The 27,787-nt window shown below is 43.3% G+C and overlaps 2 protein-coding genes across 2 annotated transcripts; both read left to right on the forward strand.

Annotated features, from left to right (window-relative positions):
- Window positions 1-871: 871 nt before the first annotated feature.
- Window positions 872-13,849, forward strand: LOC136639053 (vomeronasal type-2 receptor 26-like). Its single transcript, XM_066613080.1, has 6 exons — window positions 872-1,071; window positions 2,879-3,170; window positions 5,462-6,292; window positions 9,551-9,778; window positions 12,033-12,159; window positions 12,942-13,849. The coding sequence occupies exons 1-6, from the start codon at window positions 872-874 to the stop codon at window positions 13,847-13,849; spliced, it is 2,586 nt and encodes an 861-aa protein (XP_066469177.1).
- Window positions 13,850-15,967: 2,118 nt separating this feature from the next.
- LOC136642230 (vomeronasal type-2 receptor 26-like) lies at window positions 15,968-26,257 on the forward strand. Its single transcript, XM_066618592.1, has 6 exons — window positions 15,968-16,164; window positions 18,694-18,985; window positions 20,635-21,459; window positions 22,321-22,548; window positions 23,415-23,541; window positions 25,350-26,257. Exons 1-6 carry the CDS (start codon window positions 15,968-15,970, stop codon window positions 26,255-26,257), a joined length of 2,577 nt encoding a protein of 858 aa, XP_066474689.1.
- The last annotated feature ends 1,530 nt before the right edge of the window (window positions 26,258-27,787 follow it).

The following is a 27,787-nucleotide window of genomic DNA, read 5'->3' on the forward strand; positions in this document are numbered from 1 at the left end:
CACATCAATACAAATGCACACAAAACAAGTGCCATGGTTCTATGTAACCACATATGCCCCTAGTCACACTTCTGAGTTTGCCTCCTGCTGAGAGTGATGGTTCTTTTGGGTTCAGAGTCTTTGAGAAAAAGTTTCAAAGGCAGCGCCTGCTGATGACATCATTGCTCCTGCTGTAAAAGAAGTCCCGAGACTCTCATTCCCCTCCCTGCTCCCCTCTGAGTCCACCCTACTGATGAATATTATGCTCCTGACTTTTCTCAGAACAATTTTTCCACTAAGGATTAATCAAAGGTCAGTTCTCCTCTCATTATCTCATTGCACTGAATGCCACAATGCGGGTGGGCTGGTGCAAACTTGTTTTGACCTGTTACAGAGCTGCACGTGGTCACCGAGAGAGCACAGAACAAAGTTCTGTGAACAAAGTTCAGGCTCCAGTGATTATTTGGAATATCAGTGAGTTTATTATTTGGAATGACTTTGGAATATCAGTGATTATTTCTCCTGTAATTATCCAAATGGTTGTGATTTGTTTTTTCTTCCTAACAAGCCTATACAGAGTTCCCAGAGGTCACTCTGGAGATCCATAGTCAAAAACGCAGATAGCCAACACAGCTGATCTTGCATCAGATTAGGAGCAAGTACTAAATAAATAGTGACCTCATGAGGGTTTGGGTGGGATTTAGATCAGACTGTGGTTAGTCTGGTGCTTGATAATATCTACACTAGTTGAAATCAGATCTTTCTTCATTTACAAACCAAAACACAATGTGAGCCTTACAAGTGATTTGCACTCCTTTCCTGGCAGGTTTCTCCGCTAAGGCTGTAACTTCTCGTAAAGCCAGGGGAAAAAGAGTGTTTCCTTGTGCCTAAAATGATTCTGCTGCTGCTGCTAGTCCTTCATTTGCCCTTTGGGGTCCTGATCAGTGATACCATAGATCTCGCAGACATACAAATGTATCCAAATAATTATTACAAACCAGGCGATTACCTCATTAGTGGAGTGATACCTTTGAGGGCAGCCATGTATCCGAAACATAAATTCAAGAAAGATCCCATCCATGATTTCAAACCGTAAGTGTTATACTTGTTGAATCAAAATTTGCCTGCCTGCCTGCCTGTCTGCCTGGTGAATTTCTATCCCACATTTCCTTCACATTAGTAGAATTCTTCAAGACATTTTACCTCTCAGAAGGCAACCAATGATTTTTAATGCTCTTGAGTTAGTTAGGTTTGAATGACTTCCAGCACCATCCTAGGCATTCTGTCTACCATTCTGTTCAGTGGCGCTTACTCCCTGGAAAGTGTCATAGGATTGCAGCCTTCATGTGACAGAGAAAGCAGACCGTTCACATTAACATGCTCTAATGCGCAGCATTCATCACCCTCCCTTCAGTACCTACATGCTGCGTCTCTGAAGTGGTACTAGTTGTATCTTAATTCTAGATGCATGTGTGTCAATGTATATAACGACTAAGGATGAAACCATATGTATGCATCTTGAGCATAAATCCCATTGAATTCCCTGGTAGTTAAAAATGCATGCGTTTTGGCTATATACAGTTTACCACTTCACACACTGCAGTTGGTGACCAAACAGTTCATTCATTCTGAACAGTTGATATCAGACAATAATTATTCTTTATAGTAGACAGTTAACAAAAACAAACACACACCCCAAACACTTTCTGATTTTACATGAATTTAGAATATCCTATAACAGAGTACGTGGATAAATATAGTGTACAGCAGGTGAAGTAATAATACCTCCATATCATTGTATAGTGTGATCAGATATGCCTGTGGGGGTCATGATTGAGACATATAAAATTATGCATTGAATAGAGTGGATAGAGTGATGCTCTTTTCCCTCTCACTTAACACCAGAACCGGGGAATGTCCACTAAAACTGAAAGTTGGGAGAGTTAAGACAGACAAAAGAAAATATCAAAGGAAAAAGTATCAAGGGAATTAATTACATATTTTTATTTTATTCCATATAGAGGCGAAGGGATAGTGTAAACATGAAGTTTCTTGGACTTGGACCTTCAACCATCTGTTATGAACTGGGAATGAAATGATTCTATTCCATTTTGAAAATCCCTTGATCAACAATTTGAATTGTCCATTCATTGTCTTGGAGAAATTCCTGAATGAATGGAGTCAATAGCAGTTAATATACACTCAAAAAGTAGGCTAGAAACCTTAGGGCACAATCCTACCCAACTTTCCAGCACCGAGATAAGGGCAATGCAGCTCCAAGGTAAGGGAACAAACATTCCCTTACCTTGAGGAGGTCTCCACGACTGCCCCCCAACTGCAGAATGCAGCACACACACGCCCCATTGGCACAGCTGTGTCAGTGCTGGAAAGTTGGTTAGGATGGTGCCCTTAGTGGTTTTTAAAATGAAAATTCTTGAGAGAACAAAGGACTTGGCTAGGAGACTGGCAGCACAAGAGAGTAAGAAATTGACAGTGTGGTTTGGGGTGGGGCTGTGTAGCTGCAGGTAGTAGCGTAGCTAGAGGGGGTGCAAAGCACTAAGTTTTGCAGGCGTCCAAATGCGCCGTGCAAGGAGCCCCTCCCTTTTGGAGACACTAGAGCAAAACAGAGATGAATGCATAGTTAAATAGTATTTTTGAGTGCCAGATACTGGGAATAAAGAGGGCTTGATGCTATTGGAAACACAGACTGTTGAACAAGGTGGACTTTTGATTCAGCAGTGCTCATCTTCCATTCTTAAAGGGCATGAGTAGAAGTATTGATAGCTCTGTTATCCAAGAAGTCAAACCATTCGAGTTCTAATGCCACAGCTATTAATACTTGTATTAGGATTTGGGCGTTATTTTAATTGGTGGATACTCCATATAATTTTCATTCCAGGTTATTGGAGAGGAACTACCAGCATGTCCTGGCCATATTGCTCGCCACTGAGGAAATCAATGCAAATCCCCAGCTCTTACCCAATACTACCCTTGGTTACAATGTCTATGAAAATTCTTTAAGTGCAAGGATACCCTATGAGGCTACCATAGATCTGCTCTCTACTGACCATAGAATGGTTCCTAATTTCAAGTGTGGGAGGCAGGAAAAGCTGTTGGCTGTCATTCAAGGAGGGGAGTTTGAAGACTTTTTTCAGGTGGCGACCATGTTAGGCATCTACAAGGTTCCCCAGGTATGGATGACAGTTTTGAGATCATGTTGAGTATATCCGGAAGCACACTTGACCTGTCTGTTTGCAATCTTTTCATGATGTTATACTTGGTGGAGGGGGGGGGGATCACAGGGTATTGAGGATAGCTTTTCCCAATTTGGGCATTTTCTTCTGTTATCTAACTGAGAAAAGGTATATACTAGTGAACATACATTTCTAAATTTGAAAGGCATTGAGAAATGTCTCATTGCTTGGTTTTTGCTTCACTGCATCATGAGCACGATGAAAGATTAGAGAGAAAAGAAGGCATTTTGTCACAACAAAACCCTTTGTTGTGCTCTCCCTTTCTTTCCTGAAGGACTGAAGAGGCAACCTCAGCTCAAAGAACGCAAGGTGGAGAGATGTTTGGATGCTGTAGAGCTTTGCCTTCCTAGTAACACGAGTTTACAAAAATGGTTGGATTAATATCGTTTTATGTCCTCTCCTCAGTCAGCGAGCTGAGGGGTAATATGTGGTGGGGAAACTCTTACAGAGTTATCTTAAGTTCCTTTTTAAAATTTCATGTTATCATCTAGTCCTGTGGTTCTCACACATTTAGCACCGGGACACACGTTTTAGAGTGAGAATCTGTCAGGACCCACCAGAAGTGATGTCATGACTGGAAGTGACATCATCAAGCAGGAAAATTTTTAACAATCCTAGGCTTCAATCCTACCCAGACTTACCCAGGAGTAAGTCCCATTTACTATCATTGTTATGATACTGAGGCTGCAATCCTAACCACACTTTCCTGAGCCCCATTGGACAAAACAGGACACTTCTGAGTAGACCTGGTGAGGATTGTGCCCATAGTAGCTTGTTAAAAGTCCAGGTCTGTAACATTTCCCCAAATGCAGTTACATACCATGATAGCATCAAGTCTAATATATTAAAAAATAAAATATTGAAATGAATGGGGACCCACCTGAAATTGGCTAGTGGGTCCCGATCCACAGTTTGAGAAAGACTGGTCTAGTTGATGATACATTTGATTGCAATAAAAAGAAGTTTATTTTTTTTTATACTTTATTTATTTATTACAGATACAGGTAAGGAAAATTGGATAGACTTAGGGCTAGGACTACATAGGTTACACATGAGGGTGGTGGCCATCGATTACAACAAACATTAATCCAAACGAAATTAATAATCAATAGAAAAATTATCATATTCTTTAACCCTACTGGTTAATACTTTGACATTCCATATTTTTCCTCTAACCTTATCTATCCCATCATAAAAAAAAAACAGTTCAGACTTTTACTTATACACTCTTCTTACCACTGAACTAGTCTCTAAAATAAAATCTTTCTTATCTAATTCTTAATTTCTAATATGACATCTAAAAAAGAAGTCACTGATTACAATGGTATTACCTCCTTTAATATCTCTTATAACATGTTATACATCATTTTCCATAACTATCCAATCAAAAAAGGCTTCAAATTTTTACTTATAGATTCTTCTTACCACTAAACTAACCTCTAAAATACAATCTCTTATCTGATTCTTAATTTCTAATATCACATCTAAAAACAAATATCTCCAATTACAATAATATTATACTTCGCTTATCCACAATACTTATATTCCAAAATTGCAGTTCCATCTAATTTATTTCATATATTAACCACTTTAATTTTCACGATACTTATATTCCAAATTCCCTTTTCATCCACTTTAATTTAATCTAATTAATAAAATATTATATCTTAATACCACTTAATTTCCGCAATATTTATATTTCAAATTTTTATTTACATCTATTTTAATTTAATATATTTTAAAAAAAATTCTATTTATTATTCAACTATTTTGCCCTTCTTCTTATTGTTTACTTTGTACTCTATCTTATTGGTGTTCCCTCTTAGTCTTCCTACTGGTTCTTCCACTTCTTCTTTTTCTTCTTAAGTTCCCCCCCTCTGTTTTTCTTTCTTCTTTTTCATTCTATTATTCTTGAATTCAATCCATAAATTCTTCCTCTTCTTGAGACAGCTTGCTCTCTGAACATTTAAATAAATGTTCAATAAAAAGAAGTTTAGTTGTGAGACCAAAAAGGGTAAAATTTAGAGAACTGAAGATTGTGCAGACCATATATGCCCTCAAGCTCCACCCATAAATATTATTTATCTAAAGCCAGCTTTCCATTAATAATAATAATAATAATAATAATAATAATAATAATAATAATAATAATAATAATAATAATAGGTTAAAACAGAAACCATTTTGGGTTCTCAATGTCACTAATTGCCCCTTCCTTTTCTTTCTAGCTCACTTACAGTTTTGTCAACCAGGTTCTGAGTGATCAGTCTCCATTTCCTTCTTCCTACTTGATGACTCCAAAGGAAACCCCTCAGTTCAGTGGGATAGTTAAGTTACTCTTGTATTTCAGATGGACATGGGTCGGTCTTACAGCCTCAGACAATGATGGTGGAGATAACTTTGTGAAAATTATGCAAGGACTGTTTTCCGTGAGCGGTATTTGTGTAGCATTCGTGCAGAGACTACCAAAAGTGTTTGCTGTTGGCCTTTACGCCTGGCATGAAAAGGTTTCCGTTTTTCTTGAACAACTCACACAGAAGAAAGCCAATGTGCTCATTTATTATGGGGACTCAGATTCCATGATTGTGTTGCCTCTTCTACTAGTCAAAATTGAAGAGGAAAGCAGTGCTCCTCTAGGGAAAGTTTGGCTCACCACAGCTCTGTGGGGCTTCACCTTAAGCACCTCTTTTGTATACTGGGATGTCCAATTCTTCCGTGGTGCTTTGTCCTTCATCACACAAACTAAAAAGAGGTCCAAATCACAGAACCTTTTCTTTGCTGAAGATGAATATTCTGTTGTTTGGTCAGAAATATTTAACTGCTTCAGTTCCAGTCACAGTTCATCTAGTAAGACATGGCATGTATGCGTTGGGAAGGAAACTTTGAAGAGTCTTCTCTTAGCTTGGTTTGAAAAAGTTTTGTCTGCTGAGAGCTACAGTATTTACAATGCTGTCTACATTGTAGCTCACGCTATCCAGGGCATGATCACATCCATATCTAAGCGCATGGTGACAGCTGAAGAAGAGAAACTGAACCTTCACAATATCCAGCCGTGGCAGGTAAGGCTCACCACAGCTGAAATGAACATGTTACAGTATGTGCCCCATACAGCAAGGAAATTTGGTGGCTGGATAAGGCAGGCCCACCAGACTGCTGCTGTGTGTAAGCAAATGTAAGCATACCTGTCAGACAATGGGGCAAGGACCAATCAGGGCAAAGTGCTGAGTCATTGCACAGAACAAGGAGAGATGGGAAAAGCTGATGCAATCCCCACCCAGGATGATGCAATGACATTCCTCAGGGATGAGGTCATGGCCTTTCCCATTGGCTGACAGGAGTATAAATGGCCAACAAGCACACTCCACTGGGTGAGTTGTAGGAGTGAGTTGCTGCATGAATCTCTGCTGGATGGATACCTGATTTCCTGACTACTTGGACTGTTTGCTGGACTGCTTCTGCTTGCTGATTTCTGGAACTGCCTTCTACCTGTAAATACTGCCTGTAAATAGACTCTGGTGTTGGTACTTCCCTGGGTCTTGCCTGCTTTTTGGGGGGGTTCTTCCCTGTGCTCTGAGCACCACACACTGCAGCTGCCGGTTTGCACTTCCGCTATCTCTGTGTTTTGCCCAATTATCTCTAACAGAATTTCTTGCATTTCTAGCACCCATTTTCTTTCACATATATTCTGGGAGCTGAGTAGCTCACCTCTACTTGCTGTCCTGTTTGTGGTTTCATCTGACTGCTTGACTATGGCTGCCTCATTCTGCCTAAAGACTTCCCAGTTTCTTCTATGGCAGCGTTTTGTCACCAACTAACATTTGAAAGATTTTAAAGCACTTTTCTTTTTTACATTGATTGTCCATTTAACATTACAATTAATCACATTCTTAGATTTTATAGCTCAGTATGTGTGGTTATTGTGCTCACTACATGTTAAATAAAGTCTTGTGTAACAGAAAAACTCTGGAAGAAATTAATATTCAGTGTCTGGTCTTGGATTCATCAAGGGGCTGCAGGGAGTCCTGCCTCCCTGTCAAGTCAGCACAGAAATCTTCAGTGCACTTGACAGTTGCTTCCAATCCTGCAGCCTGACAGACTCCTCTTGCACCAGTGCAGGCCAACATGAACTCTCTTACGCCATCATGCACATCTCCTCTCATGAGTTCAGCCAGCACTGGGGGCATGGCCATGCTGTCAGAGGTTTACAGGCTGGATGAGGTTCCAGTGGCAGAAGGCAGGGCTGCAGGATATGCTTGCAGTACACTGGGGATGGGTGGCGGCCCTTTAGCTGATGATCTAATAAGATGTAGAGCCCACAGGTCTGCAGGCGCAACCTGTAAGCAAGGTCTGAAAGGGGTGCATAGTGACTCATAGCCCAATCCTGAGCTGCCCCAAAATGGTGCCAACAGCATCCAACATGCCCTAGACAGCAGCCGCCATCTCCTTGGGAGAAGGGGACTTTTGTCTCCTTCCCCCACATAAGGAAAGTAGTCCCTCAGTGGGCTATTCTATTCTGCGCCCACTATCAAGCAGGCACAGAGTTGTGTTGAGCCTAGATACGGGGCTCTGGATCCAGTGGAGCCAAGCTCCACTACCAGCCTCCCACCGGCAGTGCGGGCTTGCGCTGGGCTAGCTCTGGTGCTGGGCCAGCTCAAAGCCCCACAAACATTTTTTTTTTTTGAGGACATTGTCTCTGAAGCCGTGTTCCTCTCATGGTGATCTGCATGCCCACTGGTGTACTGGAGAGGAGTTTACATCCATACTGTATATTTTACACATAAAATTCAATAGGAGCAGCCATTTTTCCTCCAAAGTCTGATATTATAATATAAACCCTTTTTCCCCTGAGATTAATGTACTATATCCCGTTAACATAGGCATTATGGCTGATTTCCATATTTTATCCAGGCATTCTTTTCATTTTGGTGTCTCAAAATGTGGCATGAGACAACTGTTAATATGTCAAGAGAAACCATGTGTCAAGGAAAGGGGGGACTCATATAGTGGACCCTGCCACCACACGGGACAAATGCTAAAGAAGGAGGAGGAGGAAAGGGGGGACCCTCTGGGACTGTAGGGTGGCCCAGAGCAGTAGTACCTAGTGTTTAGCATGGTTGCTTCTCCCCTATTTGGACGCACAGCTAAATGGGGAAAAGCCCTGGTAGAATGTATCTGTTCGCATCAGTCCAGGCTATCAGGCCAGGCAGAGGGTGGCCATGTGGGCAAACTATTTATACTATTTATTTATATATACTGCCTTTCTTTGGTCGTCAGATTTCTCCTCAGACTTTAATCCAAGGCGGTTTACATAGGCAGGCTGTTCTAAACCCCCGTAGGGATTTTTACAATTGAATCGTTCTAGTCTTTCATAGAACGCCTCCTTCCAGCCCGAAAAATACGGAGCCTCAGGGGTTCTTATGAAAACTACTCTCACAGTGTATGACAGGGCCTTTTTGGTCGTGGTCCAAAGTCTCTGGAGCTCATTCCCTTGGAGGTCTTTTTGGCTCCCTCACTTGTGGTTTATTGTTTGATAAAAGTTTTTTTGATTAGAGAGCCAGTTACTTTCACCCTACTATAGTTTTTCCTTAATTTACCTTAACTATTGGTGTTATTTAGATGGATTGGTGGGATTTACTTTTATATTTTTATAATTTTATGCTTGCAAAATGTTGGAAGCTGCCCTAGGGACATCCTTGGAGGCAGAAAGGCAGTGTGTAATGTTTGGATAAAGAAATAAATAGTTCAGTTTTGTGGTGCTAGATTCTAGTCTCAAGGGCTGCATTCCTTGCCCTTGGCGCCCCCCCCCCCCCAATAAAACATGTTAGAAAAAGGCTTGGATTTAAATTGGGTCTCTTTATTACTTATTATTTCAAATCACCTGCAGCAGGGACATACTAAAATCCCTTCCCTCACATGTGGGCATCTACCAGGGGAAATGGTAAGAGACCATATAGTCCCCAATTTACTGGGCGAGACCATTCTGACTCCAAGTCATGATCCATCTGAAGGCAGCTCAAGTTTTTCATGATCAACCCTGAAGGATCAAGGCAGCTGGACTGCCCAGACTCCCACAGGCCAGGGAGCACTTGAGTTTGCCTTTGCGAATCCAAGCCAGAGGGCTTTGCTTTCCTCACCTTTCTCTCACATGACTGATGGATGCTTTCCATCACCTTTCTTTCCCCACCTTTCTCTCACAGGGCAAGATTGGCCAGTGCCATGTCACAAGGGTTCCTGCCAGAGAAACAACATGACTGGAGGTCAGGAGGACAAGAAAGAGATATACCCATTTCATTTACCCAGTTTATCTCCCTCTTTAGCTTCACCATTTTCTGCGAAATGTTCGTTTTAACAGTACTATGCTGGATGAGATTTATTTTGATGAAGATGGGGAGCTGGTAACTGACTATGACCTGGTGAATTTGGTCACCTTTCCCAACGAATCAGCTGTAAGAGTTAAAGTTGGGAGGCTAGAAACCCAGGCTCCCTCAAGCCTAGAGCTGACCATTCATGAAGAGGTGATTTTGTGGCCCAGTTGGTTTAACCAGGTGAGAAATGGATTCCTCTTTTACAAGATGATCTAGTATAATAGCTAAGAGTTTCTCTCCATTAAGCTTATCAAGGTCAGTTGGTGTGGAGCAATGGTATCCATAGATGCAGTGGAAAAGGTACAAGCAGTTTGGTTACTGTTCTGCTTCTCTCCCTGCAATTGTACCCAGCACCTGAAAAACTAACCAGGAATCATGGGAGGAAGCAAACTGCAGGATGGAGTCAAAACACAAGGTTTTGGCTGAGAGACCCCTGCTAGCTGATGTCAACCCTACAAACAGGTCCTAGCCAATAGGATCACAATCAAAATGCAACAAAAGGAAAGCTGCCTTGGAGAGAAAGGGAAAAACTTTGCACCAGATATATGGTGCAAAGATTATGGTTAGATTAGAAGCATTAAGTGTACTACCCCTGCTGCCTCAATCCCACTTCCCTCTTCTCTTGTCTCCCTTGTGTCAATATCTAAATTGAGCCTTTAGAGCTGTCTTCTCACTCTGTGTAAAACGAACATGCTCATTGATATCATGAGATAAGTGGCAAAGGTATCAGAATGATCTTATTTTAGAAGAAATAAAAAAGAATATCGAGGAAGACGTGTAAGATGGAAAATAATAATAAATAATAAACTTTATTTGTATCCCGCCCTTCTCCCTGAAAGGGACCCAGGGCAGCTTACAACATGTAAAAACAATTTTAAAAAGCATGATTTAACACAGATAAAAACATTAAAAACACATTAACAGAGGCCATAAAAAAGGTGAGGTTATCCTGTCATGGGTTCAAGGAGGGATTGCAAAGTATCAGGTGTATTAGGTTTATTTTCTCCATTGTTTAAGGGCAGGGCTGCTCAATATGTCGATCGCGATGCAAAAGGAGTCGATCGCAGAGCCCTGTCTCTCCAAACTGTTAATATGCTCTTTCAGCCCTCTGCTGCGGCTCTGTTCTGGAGCGCGGCCATTTTGTTGAGGCAGAGAGCCCGGAAGAGGCGAGGCTGGTCTGAGAAGCGCGGGAGAGGCAGCGCTGCTGAGGCGAGGAGCGAGGTGAGCGGCCGTGGCCTCTGTGCAGCCCTCCCCGGGGGCGCCTTGTTAGAGCCTCAGCCGCAGTCCCTGCGTCGGGGGCTGCTCTTGTAATGCGGGGGCGCTCTGCGGCAGGACTGCCCTCTGCCTGGACCCCTTTTGTGGAGGCAGAGAGCAGAGGCGAGGCTGGTCTGAGAAGGGGGGAAGGCGCCTTGTTAGAGCCGGGGCTGCTCTTGGGCTGCACTACTGGGGCTGACTCCTGAGTAGACAGGCAGAGCAGCCGCTCCCAACTGCTCCCCTGTCCATGCATCCCTGGGATAAAGCCCCCTTGACACTTCTGGGGCTGACTCCTGAGTAGACAGGCAGAGCAGCCGCTCTCAAGCTGCTCCCCTGTCCATGCATCCCTGGGATGAAGCCCCCTTGACTCTGTTGGGGCTGACTCCTGAGTAGACAGGCAGAGCAGTCATTCTCAAGCTGCTCCCCTGTCCATGCATCCCTGGGATGAAGCCCCCTTGACACTGCTGGGGCTGACTCCTGAGTAGACAGGCAGAGCAGCCGCTCTCAAGTTGCTCCCCTGTCCATGCATCCCTGGGATGAAGCCCCCTTGACACTGCTGGGGCTGACTCCTGAGTAGACAGGCAGAGCAGCCATTCTCAAGCTGCTCCCCTGTCCATGCATCCCTGGGATGAAGCCCCCTTGACTCTACTGGGGCTGACTTACCTTTCCCCTGTTTTTGCACTGGTATGTATGGAGATCTGCCCCCCCCCCCAACTTCCATCTGTTGGTTCTGTGTGCAAGGGGTTTTGCACTGGTCTTATTGTGATGTCTATATAGAGATCTTCCCTCCCCCACACTCTGGTAGATCTCCAGGCCTTGCTGGGTTTCAAAGTAGCTCTCGAGCCAAAAAAGTGTGAGCACCCCTGTTTAAGGGGATGATTGCTTAATCTAGTGGTTCCCAAACTGTGAGCCATGGCTCCCCAGGAAGCCGTGGAAAACAGCCAAGGGAGCTGTGGAATTCTTGTGAAAAACCCACTACCCTACACAGTGAGTAGGACTGTAAACCTAAGGGGGAGCTGCAGTCAATGGTCCAGTAGGTCAAGGGAGCCACCAGTCAAAAAAGTTTGATAACAACTGGCTTAATCGCTTTCAGGGCCATAATTTTCTATCATCCATTTGCTTGAACAAAGAACAAACTCCTATTAAAAAAAATAAAAACTGTTTTCTTGTTTATCTGTAGACAAGGCCTTGTTCTGTATGCACTGAGTCCTGCCAACCTGGATTCCACAAGGTGGTCCCAGAAGGAAAGCAAATTTGCTGTTATGACTGTCTTCCATGCACAAAAGGGACAATTTCCACTCAGGAAGGTAGGTGGCCCTGAAGGAAATGATACCCATTTTTACAAATAGCTGTAAAATGCCCAGCCATCTTGCTTCTTTGCTACATTCTGAGTTCTGTAGCAGCTAAGCTCGGAGTGGCTGAGCTCAGAGCCACTCAGTCGAGTCATTTATGTGTGCTTTGTGAACAGGAAGCAGCTCAGAATGGCTGAAGATAGCCAAGGCCAAGCTGAATGGGCAACAGCCAAGGCCAATGGCTGAAGATGGCCAAGGGTGACACTCCTCCCTGAGGAGTGCTGCCTTTGCTTGGCCTCAGTTGACATTGGCCATTCCAAGCTGCTTCATGTTCTTGAGAGCTATGCTTGGAACAAGACCAGTGAACCTGGGTGGCATGGGCTTTTCCTGTGTTGACACCCCCACAGTAGGTATCACCCAGGAAGTCCTGCACCTCACACCCCCTAGTGACACCTATGTTTGAGGCTATAAGGCTATAAAGACACACGACCCAAAAGAAGCTACAGTTATAGCCTGTTTCTCTGGATACTTCCAGAGGGCTCCTGCCGCATCACCACCACCACCACCACCACTTTTGCCCATGCAGAGTACCAAACACCCTCTGAGGTTATGGGCCTTGAAGTCCGTTTGAGAATAGTAACCTGCATACTAAAGCAGACTTATTGAAAAAGAAAAAACAAGATAAGAAACCCCTCCAGCTAGTTAACTAGCAGTGTCGCCTCCTTCAGGTGCAGGGTGATTGTGCAAAGTTGTTGCACCTCTCTCCTCTTCCAACAAATTCTTTGTGATTCTTTCAGATGCAGAGCATTGTGAAAATTGTCCTGAACATCTATGCTCCAGCACGAATCAAGATCAATGCGTGCCCAAAGCTGAAGTCTTCCTGGCCTATAAAGAGCCTCTTGGGATAGTTTTGACTTTCTTTGCACTGTTCATGTCTGTAATAACAGTTTTTGTCCTTGGAATCTTCATTGAATATCGACAAACTCCTCTAGTCAAAGCCAACAACCGGACTCTCTCCTACATTCTCCTTGTCTCCCTCCTGCTCTCCTTCCTGTCCTCCTTCCTCTTCCTTGGCCAGCCTCACCAGGTGACCTGCCTTCTCAGACAAACCGCCTTCAGCATCATCTTCTCAGTTGCCGTTTCTTCAGTGCTGGCCAAAACGATCACGGTGGTGTTGGCCTTCATGGCCACAAAACCAGGGAACCAGGTGAGGAAATGGATGGGGAAGAAATTGACATACGCCACTGTCCTTTTCTGTTCCGCTGGTCAGCTTGGCTTGTGCATGGTATGGATGGGAATCTCTCCTCCTTTCCCAGAACTTGACATGCATTCTCAGTTTGATCAAATCATCTTACAATGCAATGAAGGGTCTCTCACCATGTTTTACTGTGCCCTTGGCTACATGGGCTTCCTGGCAGCCATTTCTTTCACTGTGGCCTTCCTAGCCAGGAAGCTGCCTGGGGGTTTCAATGAAGCCAAGTTCATCACCTTCAGCATGCTGGTCTTTTGCAGTGTTTGGGTGTCCTTTGTGCCCACATATCTGAGCACAAAGGGAAAATACATGGTAGCCGTGCAGATCTTCTCCATCTTGGCCTCCAGTGCTGGGCTCCTGGGTTGTATCTTCCTTCCCAAATGCTACATAATTGTAGTGAGGCCTGATCTGAATACTAAGGAATACCTGATGGTGAAAAAGAAAGACAGCTGATAATCAATGTATTCTTTTTTTAAATTGGGGTACTATATGCACGATGCCACTGTATTAATATCAAGATGATTACCGTATATATTATGTAGTGCCAAGATTATGATGCTTCCTTTCTGACATTGCTAGTGAAAGAATGCCTGTAAAAATTTCTGAATGCATATTAACAGACAGTTGTGTATCCAAGGCATCTTCTACCCAGGACCAAAGACGATTTTGTAGTCCCCATCCCAATAATGAAATAAATTTTAATTTATTAAGTAAATAAATAAAAGGTTTTCTGGTTAAATGGTCATATCTTTTGATAGCATACAGATAATCCAGTGTGGTTTGTTTCATTGCATTCAAAATTAAATTAACTTTCCAATGATATATAACATGATGGTGTTATTCATACATACCAAGGTTTTCACAATTTATGTAAGAACATAAGAAGAGCCCCGTTGGATCAGGCCAAAGGCCCATCTAGTCCAGTTTCCTGTATTTCACAGTGGCCCACCAAATGCTTCAGGGAGCACACAAGAGAACAAGAGACCTGCATCCTGGTGTCATCCCTTGCATCTGGCATTCTGAGGTAACCCACTTCTAAAATCAAGAGGTTGCACATACACATCATGGCTTGTAACCCGTGATGGACTTTTCCTCCGGAAATTTGTTCAGCCCCCTTCTAAAGGCCTCTAGGCCAGACGCCATCACCACATACTGTGGCAAGGAGTTCCACGGACTAATTACACTATGAGCAAAGAAATATTTTCTTTTGCCTGTCCTAACTCTCCCAACCATCAATTTTAGTGGATGTCCCCTGGTTCTGGTGTTGTGCAAAAGGGAAAAGAGCACCCGTCTATCCATTCTATCCATTCTATCCACCCGTCTATCCATTCTATCCATCTATCCATAATTTTTTAAGTCTCAATCAGACCCCCCCTCAGATGTCTCTTTTCTAGACTGAAGAACCCCAAACGCTGTAGCCTTTCCTCATAAGACAGGTGCCACAGTAGTGTCATGCCACCTGTTGGCCACTAGTGGCCACTAGTGTCATGCTCAGCTTGTTGCCCCCCCCCAAAAGCTTGTTGCCCAGTGTCACCCCCTGCTCCTTCTTAGCTTCGCCACTGTTAGCAGCCAATCCTAATGAGGCCTTGCACTGCCAGAACTAGTGTTCTGGTAGTGCAGAGTCCTTTACGGTTATTGCAAAATGCCTGCAGGCTATTCAGCACGGCCAGGCCAGCACACCAAGTGGTGAGCGGGTGCAGCTGTGTGCCAGCAGCTGGAGAAGGAGCCTCAGTGCTGGTAAGTCAGCATGGGGGGCTGTTGGGAGGTGGGTTGGGCAGAACGGGGTAGAGGCTGGAGAGGGAAGGGGCAGATCAAGGCCAGAAAAGAGGTGGTGTGTGGACATACATCCCCATGGTCAGCAACTCAGAACATAACCTGTTCTAAGTGCCTGGAGAGAGAATGATTGATGAATTGTCAGCCAGCTGCCCTCTCGAGGTTATTGTTAAGCAACTTTTTTTCCTTTAATTTAAAGGTCCCTTCTCCTCGTATTCAGATAAAACCGCAGGTGAAAAATCATTGGATAATTAGGCTATACCTGTATATGTATTGCACTTCCTGTTCTAATTCAGATTTGGATCCACGTCTCCTTCTCAATGCCCAAGAATATTATAGCTCTTGGGAACTTTTGCAAATCTGTTTTCTCTTGTTGTGTACCTGAGCATAAGGCAATGAAAGTCAGTATAGAGCTTTGGGCAGGTGGTTACTTCCCTATAATTATCAAAATCCTCATGATTGATGTTTATTTGCACCAAATCCCTGTGGGGTTTGCAGAGGTCACTTTGGAGATCCATCATAATATCTTGTGTCATACTTGGAATGAGAACTGTTTAAATCTACTTGGTATTACTGAAACTTCAGGAAAGATTTAGATCAGGCTGGCATTTGTCTGATGTTCAACTGTATCTTCAATAACACTGAAATCAGGCCTAAGCATTTTTAAAGTGAGCCACAGTAGGGGTCTTCCAAAAAGGGGTCTGAGCTACTTATTTCCTGGAAGAATCCCTTACTGAAGTTAGAAACTGGTTATAAAACCATCTGAAAGAGGGTGACTGAAGCTTGCTTCTTGCTACAATGATTCTGCTGCTACTGCTGCTCCATTTGCCCTTGAGAGTACTGATCTATCATGGTCTAGATTTCTCAGGGATAAAAATGCATCCACACAATTATTACAGACCAGGAGATTACCTCATCACTTCAATGATACCTCTGAGGACAGCTATGTATCCAACGCATACATTTGAGCATGATCCTGTCGGTGACTACATGCTGTAAGTGGTATTTGTTACTGCATCTTAATTGTTCTTACCTTGGCTGCCCATGCAGTCTTCTTAGTATAATAATAACATAATAATAATAATAATAATAACAGGTATTTATATACCGCCTTTCTTGGTCTTTATTCAAGACTTTATTCAAGGCGGTTTACATAGGCAGGCTTTATTAAATCCCTATTAAATAGGGATTTTTACAATTTGAAAGAAGGTTCTATCTTTCAAGAACCACTACATTCAAGGTGTTTCGTTCCGATCTGGCTTCACATTCTGGCCTCCATCCTCCCACGCTCAGAGCAGATGGAATGGCTCGGCTTCAGCTTGTCAGCTGCTCCAAGGTTGCACGGTGCTGGTGGCCTCGAACTGGCGACCTTGTGGATGTTATCTTCAGGCAGACGGAGGCTCTACCCTCTAGGCCAGACCTCCTGCCCTAGTATACACCATGCTACCTATGAAGCAGTATTGCTTTTACACAAAGCCACAGAGTAGCCAGGCACATCTGCTATCATTTGGTCACTTCATTTTAAGAAGGATATCACAGAACTGGAGAAGGTGCAATAACAAGAAATCAGAAGAGATTAGTGGCTGAAGCATTAGTGGCTGATGAGGAAAGTGACCTTAGAAATTTTTTTACTTCAGAAATTACAAGAACTCAAGGAAAACATAAATAAGTTATGGGTTTATGCAATGATGCAGGAGGAAATGGACTGAATGGAAATTCTTCCTTTCCAATAATACTCATCCAATGGAAGTGATCAGCAGTAAATTCTACGCCATCCACAGAAAGTACTTTCATGTGAACCTCTGGCTGATATGCTCTTGCTTTCATGTGAACCTCTTGCTGTGAACCTCTTACTGATAAGCAGACCCAAGGGTGATATGTGCCCCATTTCAGGCTACTCAAATGTCATATCCAGCAACTGGGAATGCAGATTTTGTTTCCTTCCGCAGACTGGGAACCACCCATCAAAGCCATAAATGCCATCTGATCTGGTGGGTCAGACTGAAAAGAAGTATGTATACAAGCTGTAGCCATGACCTCTTATATGAGCAGGATCAGCATTCAGGGTCAAGGGTGCACAAAGATACATCAGGAGAGGTGCTGATGTCAAAATAGGTAGGCAAACTGTTTCTCTCTTGAAATGGTCCTGAATTTCAGGACTATTCTTGGAAGTGTCTCATGATGTTCCGTGGAGCCCACTCCCTGCTAGTATGTCTAGTATAGTAGCTTTAAGCTGCAGTGCTGGGGACTATTATTAAACATACTGGAACAGCTTTCGAAGTATTCATGCAGGGGATCAAGCTGTTTATCTCAATCTCCTAACCAAAAGTTTTGCAGGTCAAAGAAGCCTCTGTTGGGCCCAAATAAAATACATTACACTGTCCTAACGAGTCATAAAAGAATCACAAACTTGTATATGCCCTGTTCTCTAGTAATTCTGGTGTGGTATACAGTAAAACAGAAGTTTCTTGAATTTGGGAAAAGAAAGCTTCAACATAAGGGTGATAAGGGGCCACTGAGGTTATGATGGCGCTGGAGGCGGGGGATTGTTGCTACAGAGTGAGTTTTTGTATTCCCTTCCTTGTGTAGTCCTCAGAGGAATCTATAAGATGGTGAGGCCTATTTCAGAAGTGAGGAGATGTTTGCAAAATATGGTGAAGGGATGTTCACATCCAAAGGCTCCTTCACTTGCAAAGGAGAAGAAGGATTCTTCTTTTGGAAACTGCAGGCAGATGGGCTGGGACAACTAGGAGAAACAGGGCACAATCCTAGCCAACTTTCCAGCACCGAGGTAAGGACAATGCAGCTCTGAGGTACGGGACAAATATTCCCTTACTTTGAGAAGGCCTCCGTGAATGCTCCCCCATCGCAGGATGCAGCACATACCCTATTGGCACAGCTGTCGGTGCTAGAAAGTTGGCTACAATTTGGGCCACAGTAAGAGCACTGTGCCTTCCCACCCACCAGTAATCATTTCCTCTGACTACCCTGGAGGAAGGGAAACGAAAGACAATCAGAAGGCAACTTTCTCATTTGGATTCTCCTGGCAGAACCCTGAACCTCAACATTTTTACCATAGACACTTGTATCTATGTACGGACATGTTGCCTATCCCTGTATACTGACTGTATGTGGCAGGCATGAAGTGCAGACTATATGGGATAGGGATAAATACATGGATTATTGTATGTCTATGAACAACTCATAACCATGATAGCTAAGTGGTAATCCAGGATACCAGATGCTGAGAATAGACACAGGAGCGATGTTGCTTTCTCTGCGTGCTTCTGAAACATTTTGCAAGCACTGTCTAGCAGACTGCTAGATAAGATGGACTTTTAATTCAGTAGTGCAGTTCTTATGTTCTTAAAGGGCAGGGATGTGCCTGTCCATAGCTCTGCATGCCAAATTACCAGCTCATTAGAACTGTAATGCCACTGGTATTTTTGGTTGAAGACTCATGAATAAAAATGCATTCAGACTCCATTTTAATTGATTGATCTTGGGTATGATTTTCTTCCCAGGTTATTGGAAAGGAACTATCAGCATGTTCTGGCCATGTTGTTTGCCATTGATGAAATCAATAAAAATCCCCAGCTCTTACCCAATGTCACTCTAGGTTACAACATCTATGAAAACTCTTTTAGCGCAAGGATACCCTCTGAGGCCACCATAGACCTGCTCTCTACGGGCCACAGGATGGTCCCAAACTTCAAGTGTGGGAAGAAGGAAAGGTTGTTGGCTGTCATTCAAGGAGGGGAGTTTGAAGACTTTTTTCAGATGGCAACCATGTTAGGCATCTATAAGGTCCCTCAGGTATGGTGGCAACAGAAGTGCACTGAGCAAATCTGAGACCAAACTTGACCTGTTTATTTGCAATTTGATTTTAAGTGTTAAATTAGGAATAGGGGGCATTGAAATGGGGCTTTTTCTCAGTTTGGAAACTTTTTCTTGGTATCTGATTCAGAAGAACTACAGTAAGGATAAGTCTCTGACTGTGAACCTTCACTGTTTGACTTTTTTTATATCACTCCGCAAGCAAGATGAAATTTTGGAAGGGAAAAGAAAGTGTTTTCTCAACATTTTCTCAAAATTTTTATTGGGTCTTTCTTCCTTTCTTTTTGCAAGAATCAAGGAGATGGGAAACCTGTAGGGCCAAAAATCACACTACTGGAGATGCATGGACATTGTTGACCTGTGCTTCCCCAGGACCATGGAGTGGAAAAAATGAAGGGGTTGACATCTGCTAGCATTTTCCCTCTCTCTATAGATAACAGCCAGTGAAGGAAACTCTAAGGCAATGAGAAAACTCTAAGGCAATGACACCATATCATGAGGTTTTAAAATGCCACATTATGGTAGAAATACTGATCAGCATTGCCCATGCATTAAAGCCTTGAGACATATACTTTGGGGGCATTGTGCCAACAGATCTCTTTCTGACGTTAAAGTAATCAATTTCCATAGAAATGTAAGAAATATAAGCCCTGTGCCCCAGGCCAAAAGGTCCCTAATGGCGCTCCCCGTGGGCTGTTGCTGCCCCTGTGCTCAAATCCACCCCCCTCCCCACACCTGAAGCTTACAGAGCCTTGTGTGACCTGAGCCCACATCAGGGAAGCCTCTCTGAGGTTCCCTGATGCTATAAACTGTGCTTCCGGAAAACCGGAAGCACACGTACGACCCCGTCTGGAGCCTCAGAGAGGCTTCTGTGAGGTGCTAGAGGCTTGTGCCCCATAGACTACTATGGTAGGTTCTCAACTGCCTGTGTAAATCCCCACTCAGCCATGAGGTTTCCTCAGTGACCAGGGGTCAGTCACGGTCTCTCAGCCTCACCTACCTCTCAGGGTATTGTAAGGGCAGAAGGAGGAGAGGAACTGTGTAGTCCACCCTGATCTCTGTGGTGGAATGGCAGTATAAAAATGTCAAGAATAAATAAATACATACTTAAATAATAATAAATAGCTTAATCCAACGTAACTTCCCCCGAGTCAATGCAGCCCAACTGGATTGGGCAAAAACTGGAGAACAATTGTGAGAAATGAAATATTTCTTTAAGTGAAAAAAATGAAGACAAAGGTGTGCAATTTAGAAAACTGGACATTGTACAGAGCATAGATGCCCCCAAATTCCACCATACAAATGGCATATTTGTCTCTAAAGCCAGCTCTGCATGAGTGCCAAGTCTGCAGTTATTCAAAAATTACGATTATAGCCAAGCCATGTTAGGGCCCAATCCTACCCAACTTTCCAGCACCGGTGCAACCATAATGCAGCCCTAACGCAAGGGAACAAATGTTCCCAAACCTTGAGGAGGCCTCTGTGAATGCCTCCCCATCAGAGGATGCAGTGCATACCCCATTGGTACAGCAGCACCGGCACTGGAAAATTGAATAGGATTGGGCCCTTAGGCTTCCAACATCTCAGTAGCATTTCCAACACTAAACATCATTTCCTGCCCTCTCCAGCTCACCTACAGTTTCGTCAACCATTTTCTGAGAGATCAAACTCAGTTCCCCACTTCCTACTGGATGACCCCAAAGGAAACTATTCAGTACAGAGGGATTATTACTCTCCTCCTGCATTTCAGATGGGCGTGGCTTGGTCTTATTGCTCCAGATGATGATGCTGGTGATCGGTTTGTGAGGGCCATGAAGAAGATGATCTCGGAGAGTGGTGTTTGTGTAGCCTTTACGCATATGATTCCACAAATATTTTCACTGCATTTTCACGTTCAGTATCAAGAAATTTTGTGCTTTCTTGAACAGCTTTCCCAGAAGAAAGCCAACGTGTTTGTCTATTATGGGGATATGAATTCAATGCTTCTCTTGCCACCCATGCTAAGCAAAGCTGAAGAGGAAAGCAACGGCCCTCCAGGCAAAGTGTGGATCACCACAGCTCTGTGGGGCTTCACCTTAAGCACCTCTTTTACGTACTGGGATATCCAGTTCTTCCATGGTGCTTTGTCTTTCACCACACAAACAAACAAGAAAGCAAAGCCTCAGAACCTTTTCTTTGTTCAGGATGAATATTCCAGAGTTTGGTCAGAAAAATTTGACTGCTTCATTTCCAACCACAGTTTGTCAACAAACACCTGGACCAGATGCATAGAAAAAGAAACACTGGAGGGTTTTTCTTCAACTTGGTTTGAAAAAGTTCTGTCTGCTGAGAGCTACATTATTTACAATGCTGCCTACATTGTAGCACATGCTTTCCATGCTATGATCACTTCCACATCTAAGCACATGCTGACTACAGATGAAGACAGACTCAGGAATATAAAGCCATGGCATGTAAGAGATAGATTTATGGAAATCACAGTTGAAATGAACAGTGATTCTTTTTTCCATTTCAGATTCAATTTTCTTTTTGTCACCCACATCAATGATGAGTGTGGGTACACTGATCAAAGCACTGTTGATAATTCAGGAATAGATGTGATGTCTGGATAATGACATCAAGACATGTGCTCCATAATCCTGGCCATTCTTACTGAGCAGAACATTTGTGATGGACAGTGGAATTGCAAGGGGGTACAGGGGGTGTGGGTCACACTAGGTGACATATATGGGGGGTGTGACACTACAAATGGCCAAAATTTTTAAAATCTTGCTGTTGTTGAATAATGTTATATGTCATTTGATGTGTATTTTTATGCAGAATGGAATGGATCAAGCCATGTTGAAATATCTCTATTATATCAAAAGTTATAGCAAAAAAATAAAATAAAAATAAAGCCAGCAGTGGATAGGACAATGATGCATAACCATGTTCACTGCCCAGAGCATTACCCAGCCCACTGCATGGGAGCAGGTCCATCATGGGGGTGACATGCTGGTGTCCCACACTGGGAGACGCAAACCCTTGATACACCACTGGTGATGGATGGGATTTATAGATACAACCAGTTCAATTAGTTTGTGATGAGCAAAAAATCCATTCAGAGCACTACATTTCTTAACTTCGGTTTTGTGTACCGAACATTGAAACTCTGAAAAATACTTTTCCTGCAGTTTTTCTCCAAAATAATATCATATCTGGACTCATTCATATGTGGACTCAAGAATGACATCAGCTGCTGCAACAAGGGGGACATGACAAACTGGATTGCTTGACCTGGTTAGAAAATGATGACATTCTCCCTCTCTTTCTAGCTTCACCCTTTTCTGAGAAATGTTCACTTCAACAGCACTACCATGGGTGCAGTAAATTTGGATGAGGACAGAGAGCTGGTGGCTGACTATGATATAGTGAATTTGATCACCTTTCCCAATGAATCCGCTATAAGAGTGAACGCTGGGAAACTAGAGACCCGGATTGCCTCGGGCCTGGAGCTCACCATTCACGAAGAGGCCATTGTGTGGCCCAGTGGGTTTAACCAGGTGGTGAAGACATTCTTCTTTCACAAGTTGATTTAACAGTTCGGATAAGAATGTTTTTTGGGACCTGGAAAGTTCTCTGTTTCAATCAACCATGATCTCTGTTATTAAAATCATGTCCCCCTTCAGGCGACTCTTTTCTAGACTGAAGAGACCCAAATGCCATAGCCTTTCCTCATAAGGAAGGTGCCCCAACCCAGTAATCATCTTAGTTGCTCTCTTTTGCACCTTTTCCATTTCTACTATGTCCTTTTTGAGAAGTGGCTACCAGAAGTGGACACAATACTCAAGGTGTGGGCTTACCATCGATTTGTACAACGGCATTATAATATTAGCCGTTTTGTTCTCAATACCTTTTCTAATGATCCCAAAAATAGAATTGGCCTTCTTTACTGCCGCCACACATTGGGTCGCACATTGGGTTTATCATTGGTCGCCACACATTGGGTTTATCATTATTGATCTGTCTCTTTGCCTTGTTATATTTATTATTATCATTGGACTTTTTATATGGCAATAAAGGTTTACCAAAGTAAAAGTAAGTAAGTAAGTCATTATTGATCTGTTAGTATTTACACTAGATGAGTGAGACCAGGTGAAATCATGCAGAGTATACTCCCTAACTGGCTATACTAGTATACTCTAAAATCTTAACCTACACGTAGGAAAATGATTTTTAAAAATGAAATAGAACATAAGGCTTTAAATAGGAGATAGAAAGTTCAGTTTTTAGAAGTGATGGTTTAGGGAGAAGTTGGAAATCCATCAGGATTAGGCTCTCCTTTTTCAGCGACAAACTCCATAATTTTGCATCATACATTTGTTTAAAGAGCAAACTCCCAGACATCTGTTTTCTTCTTGCACTTCAGACAAGGCCCCGCTCTGTATGCACTGAATCTTGCCAGGCTGGGTACCACAAGGAGGTTCCAGAAGGAAACCAGATTTGCTGCTACGACTGTGTTCCCTGCACAAAAGGAACCATTTCCACTCAAGAAGGTAGGTGGCTCTGAAGAAGCAGCAGATTTGTCCAAACAAGTGTAAAATGTAACATCTGAATACATTTCGAGGCAATAATCTGGCAAATGCAATACTTCACACAACAGCCCCAAGGAAGCTTCAGTGATCGCCTATTCTCCAAGTTGTCTGCTAAAGGCCATTAATGCACAACCACGTTCACCTACACAGTCTATCGACACCACTTGCACCTACGCAGCACTCAACATCCAGCTCCTGGTGATCTGTGAGAGGGTTGTGGCTTCCTATCCTGTAGAATTCCCTGAGAGGTGAGGGGTGGCTGACTCTCTCCCTTGTTTGGTGTCACCTCAAGATGTTTCTGTTTAAAGGGCTTTTCATAAGAACATAAGAAGAGCCCTGCTGGATCAGGCCAAAGGCTCATCTAGTCCAGCGTCCTGTATCTTGCAGGGGTCCACCAGATGCCTTTGGGAGGACGCAAACAACAAAATAGCTGTATCCTGTTGCCACTCCTTTGCATCTGGCATTCAGAGATAGGCTACCTCTAAAACCCATAATAATAATAATAATAATAATAATAATAATAATAATAATAATAATAATAATAATAATAATAATAATAATAACTAGGTATTTATATACCGCCTCTTTCTGGTCATCAGATTACTCCTCTGACTTTATTCAAGGTGGTTTACATAGGCAGGCATTCCTAAATCCCTCAAGGGGATTTTTACAATCATAGAGGTTCTTTCTTTCAAGAACCAACAACATTTCAAATGGATCTTCCTGGTTTGGTCTCACTTCTGGCCTCCAGTTCTCCCATGGAGGCTGACAAGCAGCTCCATCTCTCACATGGAGGGCAGCCAAGACACTTCTTGCTCATACCAAGAGCAGGTGGAATCACTCAGCTTGGCTTGTCAGCTGCTTCAAGGTCTTGCCATTCTCAGCCGTTCAGGGAGCTGCTGGTGTCCTCGAACTGGCGACCTTCTGATGTTATCTTCGGGCTAACGGAGGCTTTACCCTCTAGACCAGACCTCCTGCCCGCATATAGGCCTCCTGGCCAAAGTTGCATACAATCATCATGACTTGTCAGGGTGCATAGGATTGCAACCTCAACCATGTCTCCCCTCAGGCACCTGCCTTCTAGACTGAACAAACGTAGCCTTTCCTCCTAAGGGAGATGCCCCAGCCCAGTAACCATTTTTGGTTGTTCTCGTCTACACCAGTGTTTCTCAATGTTTGTCCTCCACTGTACCACTTCATATGGTCCACCTGCTCAAAGTACCACTAGAAGTAACTGGTATTAACATCATCACCAGTAACTTCTGAGTATGGAGGCCAGATGTGATGCGATCAACAAAAGTAAGAGGCTCAGGGTGGACTGAAGGGCTTTCTTGAGAGTGAATAAGCATGCTTTGGAGCTCTGCTCACAGAGCCAAGCCTGATGTTGCATTCTTGTTCTCGCTATCAGATGGAAGGGGTCCCACAAGTTCCACCAGATACCATTTCAAGTAGCACTGGTGGTACTCCTACCACTGGTTGAGAAACACTGGTCTACATCCTTTCCATTTCCACTAAGACCCCACCAAAAAGTGCATATATTTTGGCTTTCTCTGACACAACAGTCTCTCATCTTTCTTTACTTCAGCTGCGCTCTTGTTTTCCTGCCCCAACTATTCTAGCCTGAACATATTGTTTCAAATCACAGAAAATGTGATTAGTAAAATGCAGACTAGTATGAAAAGAGAAGAAAACCAATAAAAAGGGAAACAATGTCACAGATCAAACGTTATTAGACTCTGAAATGGTTCAGTCATTCTTGATTGTTTCAGATGCAGTGCACTGTGACAACTGTCCTGAACATCAGTATTCAAACGAAGACCGAGATCAGTGTGTCCCCAAAGCTAAAGTCTTCCTGGCCTATGCAGAACCCCTGGGAATCACCTTGACTTCCTCTGCACTCTTCATGTCTGTCGCCACAATTATTGTCTTGGGAATCTTCATTAAATATCTACAAACTCCACTAGTCAAAGCCAACAACCGGACTCTCACCTACGTTCTTCTTGTCTCCCTCCTGCTCTCCTTCCTGTCATCCTTCCTCTTCCTCGGCCAGCCTCACCAGCTGACCTGCCTTCTCAGCCAAACTGCCTTCAGCATCATCTTCTCAGTTGCTGTATCTTCGGTTCTGGCCAAAACTATCATGGTGATTCTGGCCTTCATGGCCACCAAGCCAGGGAATGGAATGAAGAAATGGCAGGGGAAGAAGTTGGCAAATGCCACTGTCCTTTTCTGTTCTGTCAGCCAGCTTGGCATCTGTGCAATCTGGATGGGAATCTCTCCCCCCTTCCCGGAACTGGACATACATTCCCAGTTTGATCAGATCATCTTACAATGCAATGAAGGGTCTGTCACCATGTTTTACTGTGCCCTTGGCTATCTGGGCTTCCTGGCAGCCATTTCTTTCACTGTGGCCTTCCTAGCCAGGAAGCTGCCTGGGGGTTTCAATGAAGCCAAGTTCATCACCTTCAGCATGCTGGTCTTTTGCAGTGTTTGGGTGTCCTTTGTGCCCACATATCTGAGCACAAAGGGAAAATACATGGTAGCTGTGCAGATCTTCTCCATCTTGGCCTCCAGTGCTGGGCTCCTGGGTTGTATCTTCCTTCCCAAATGCTACATAATTGTAGTGAGGCCTGATCTGAATACTAAGGAATACCTGATGATGAAAAAGAAAGATGGCTGATGATCAATACGTTTGTGTATATTTTTATTTTTGTTTTTTTACTTATGTATTCTGACACTCTGTAGAAGGTATTAGTACCAGGGTGATTGCCTTCCTTGGTCACTGGAATACTCCTCTGAGTTTATTGAAGGCAGTTTACATGGACAGACTTTCTCTAAACCCCTGATGGGTTTTTTTTTTTACAATAAAGAAAGAAGTTCTGTATTTCAAGAAGACACTACATTTCAGATGGATCTTTTCTGTCTGGTCATCATTCTGGCTGTGTTGCCTCCCACATTGACAAACAGCTGCAGCTGGATTCTTCATGAGAGAGTTCCGCGAAGCTTGTGAGCTTCGAGGTTACGCTGCACACAGAAGCTTCCAGTGAACTGGAACTGGAGACCGTCAAATGTTGCCTTTGGGGTTATCAAGCAGCTCTACACTTTAGACCAGACCTTCTGCCCATTATTAAATATATGTATTACCGTATTTTTTGCTCCATAAAACACACTTTTTCCCCCAAAAAAGTGGGGGGGGGGAAGTGTGTGCGTCTTATGGAGCGAATACTGCAAAGCTGCAGGCATTCTCAGGGCAGCAGAGCCTCCTTGGCAGGTGCTTCTGCCCCTGACCAGGGTCCTGCCTGTGCTCAATGGTAATGCAAATGCAAATGCAATGGTAATGCAAATGCAAATTGAAATGCAAATGCAGGCGCTCAGTGGTAATGCAAATGTTCATCGATTAGTGACAATGCACTTGCAGAAAAATACTACAGTACCTCATTCTACCAGTGCAAGGATGATAAAGCAGAAAAGGCTAGCATATAAAATTCCTTTTAAACTAGAGGTAGTAAAATATGCTAAGCAGCATGGAAACAGAGCAGCGGAGAGACATATTTTATTACACTATTTGGTTCAGAATATTTTTTTCCCTGTTTTCCTCCTCTAAAAACTAGGTGCGTCTTATGGTCAGGTGCGTCTTATAGAGCGAAAAATACGGTATTTTACGGGACATACATTTTTTATTGTTGCTTCTGTCACTCCTTAAGGTGCACATCATCAGAATGATGCTATAGAGATAGAAATAAGCGGTAAACAAACTTTCCATCCTTTCATGCTATGCTAACCTATAATTTAGATTTTACCCTTGAACACTTTTGTTTGAACTTTTAAAGTGGAGGTGCCTAGAGCCTAATTTGTATAAACAGTACAAACCCTTTACTGCTTGAGCCCCAAGGTAAGGAAACATTTGTTCCCTTATCCTGAAGAGGCCTCTGTGATTGCCTCTCACTGGGGGGTGCAGTGAGTGGACATTAAGGGCACAATCCTAACCAACTTTCCAGCACTAAGCTAAGGGCCATGCAACTCTGAGGTAAGGAAACAAATATTGCCTTACCTTGAGGAGGCCTCTGTGACTGCCACCCAACTGTAGGATGCAGCACATGCCCCACTGGGACAGCTATGACAGTGCTGGAAAGTTGGTTAGGATTGAGCCCTTAGTCACACTTTTAACTTGCAGTTTTCCATGCATTTTGGAGCATGAGGGGAAATTGTA

This window comes from Tiliqua scincoides, chromosome 2 (genome assembly GCF_035046505.1).
Source record: "Tiliqua scincoides isolate rTilSci1 chromosome 2, rTilSci1.hap2, whole genome shotgun sequence".
Classification (NCBI taxonomy): Eukaryota; Metazoa; Chordata; class Lepidosauria; order Squamata; family Scincidae; genus Tiliqua; species Tiliqua scincoides.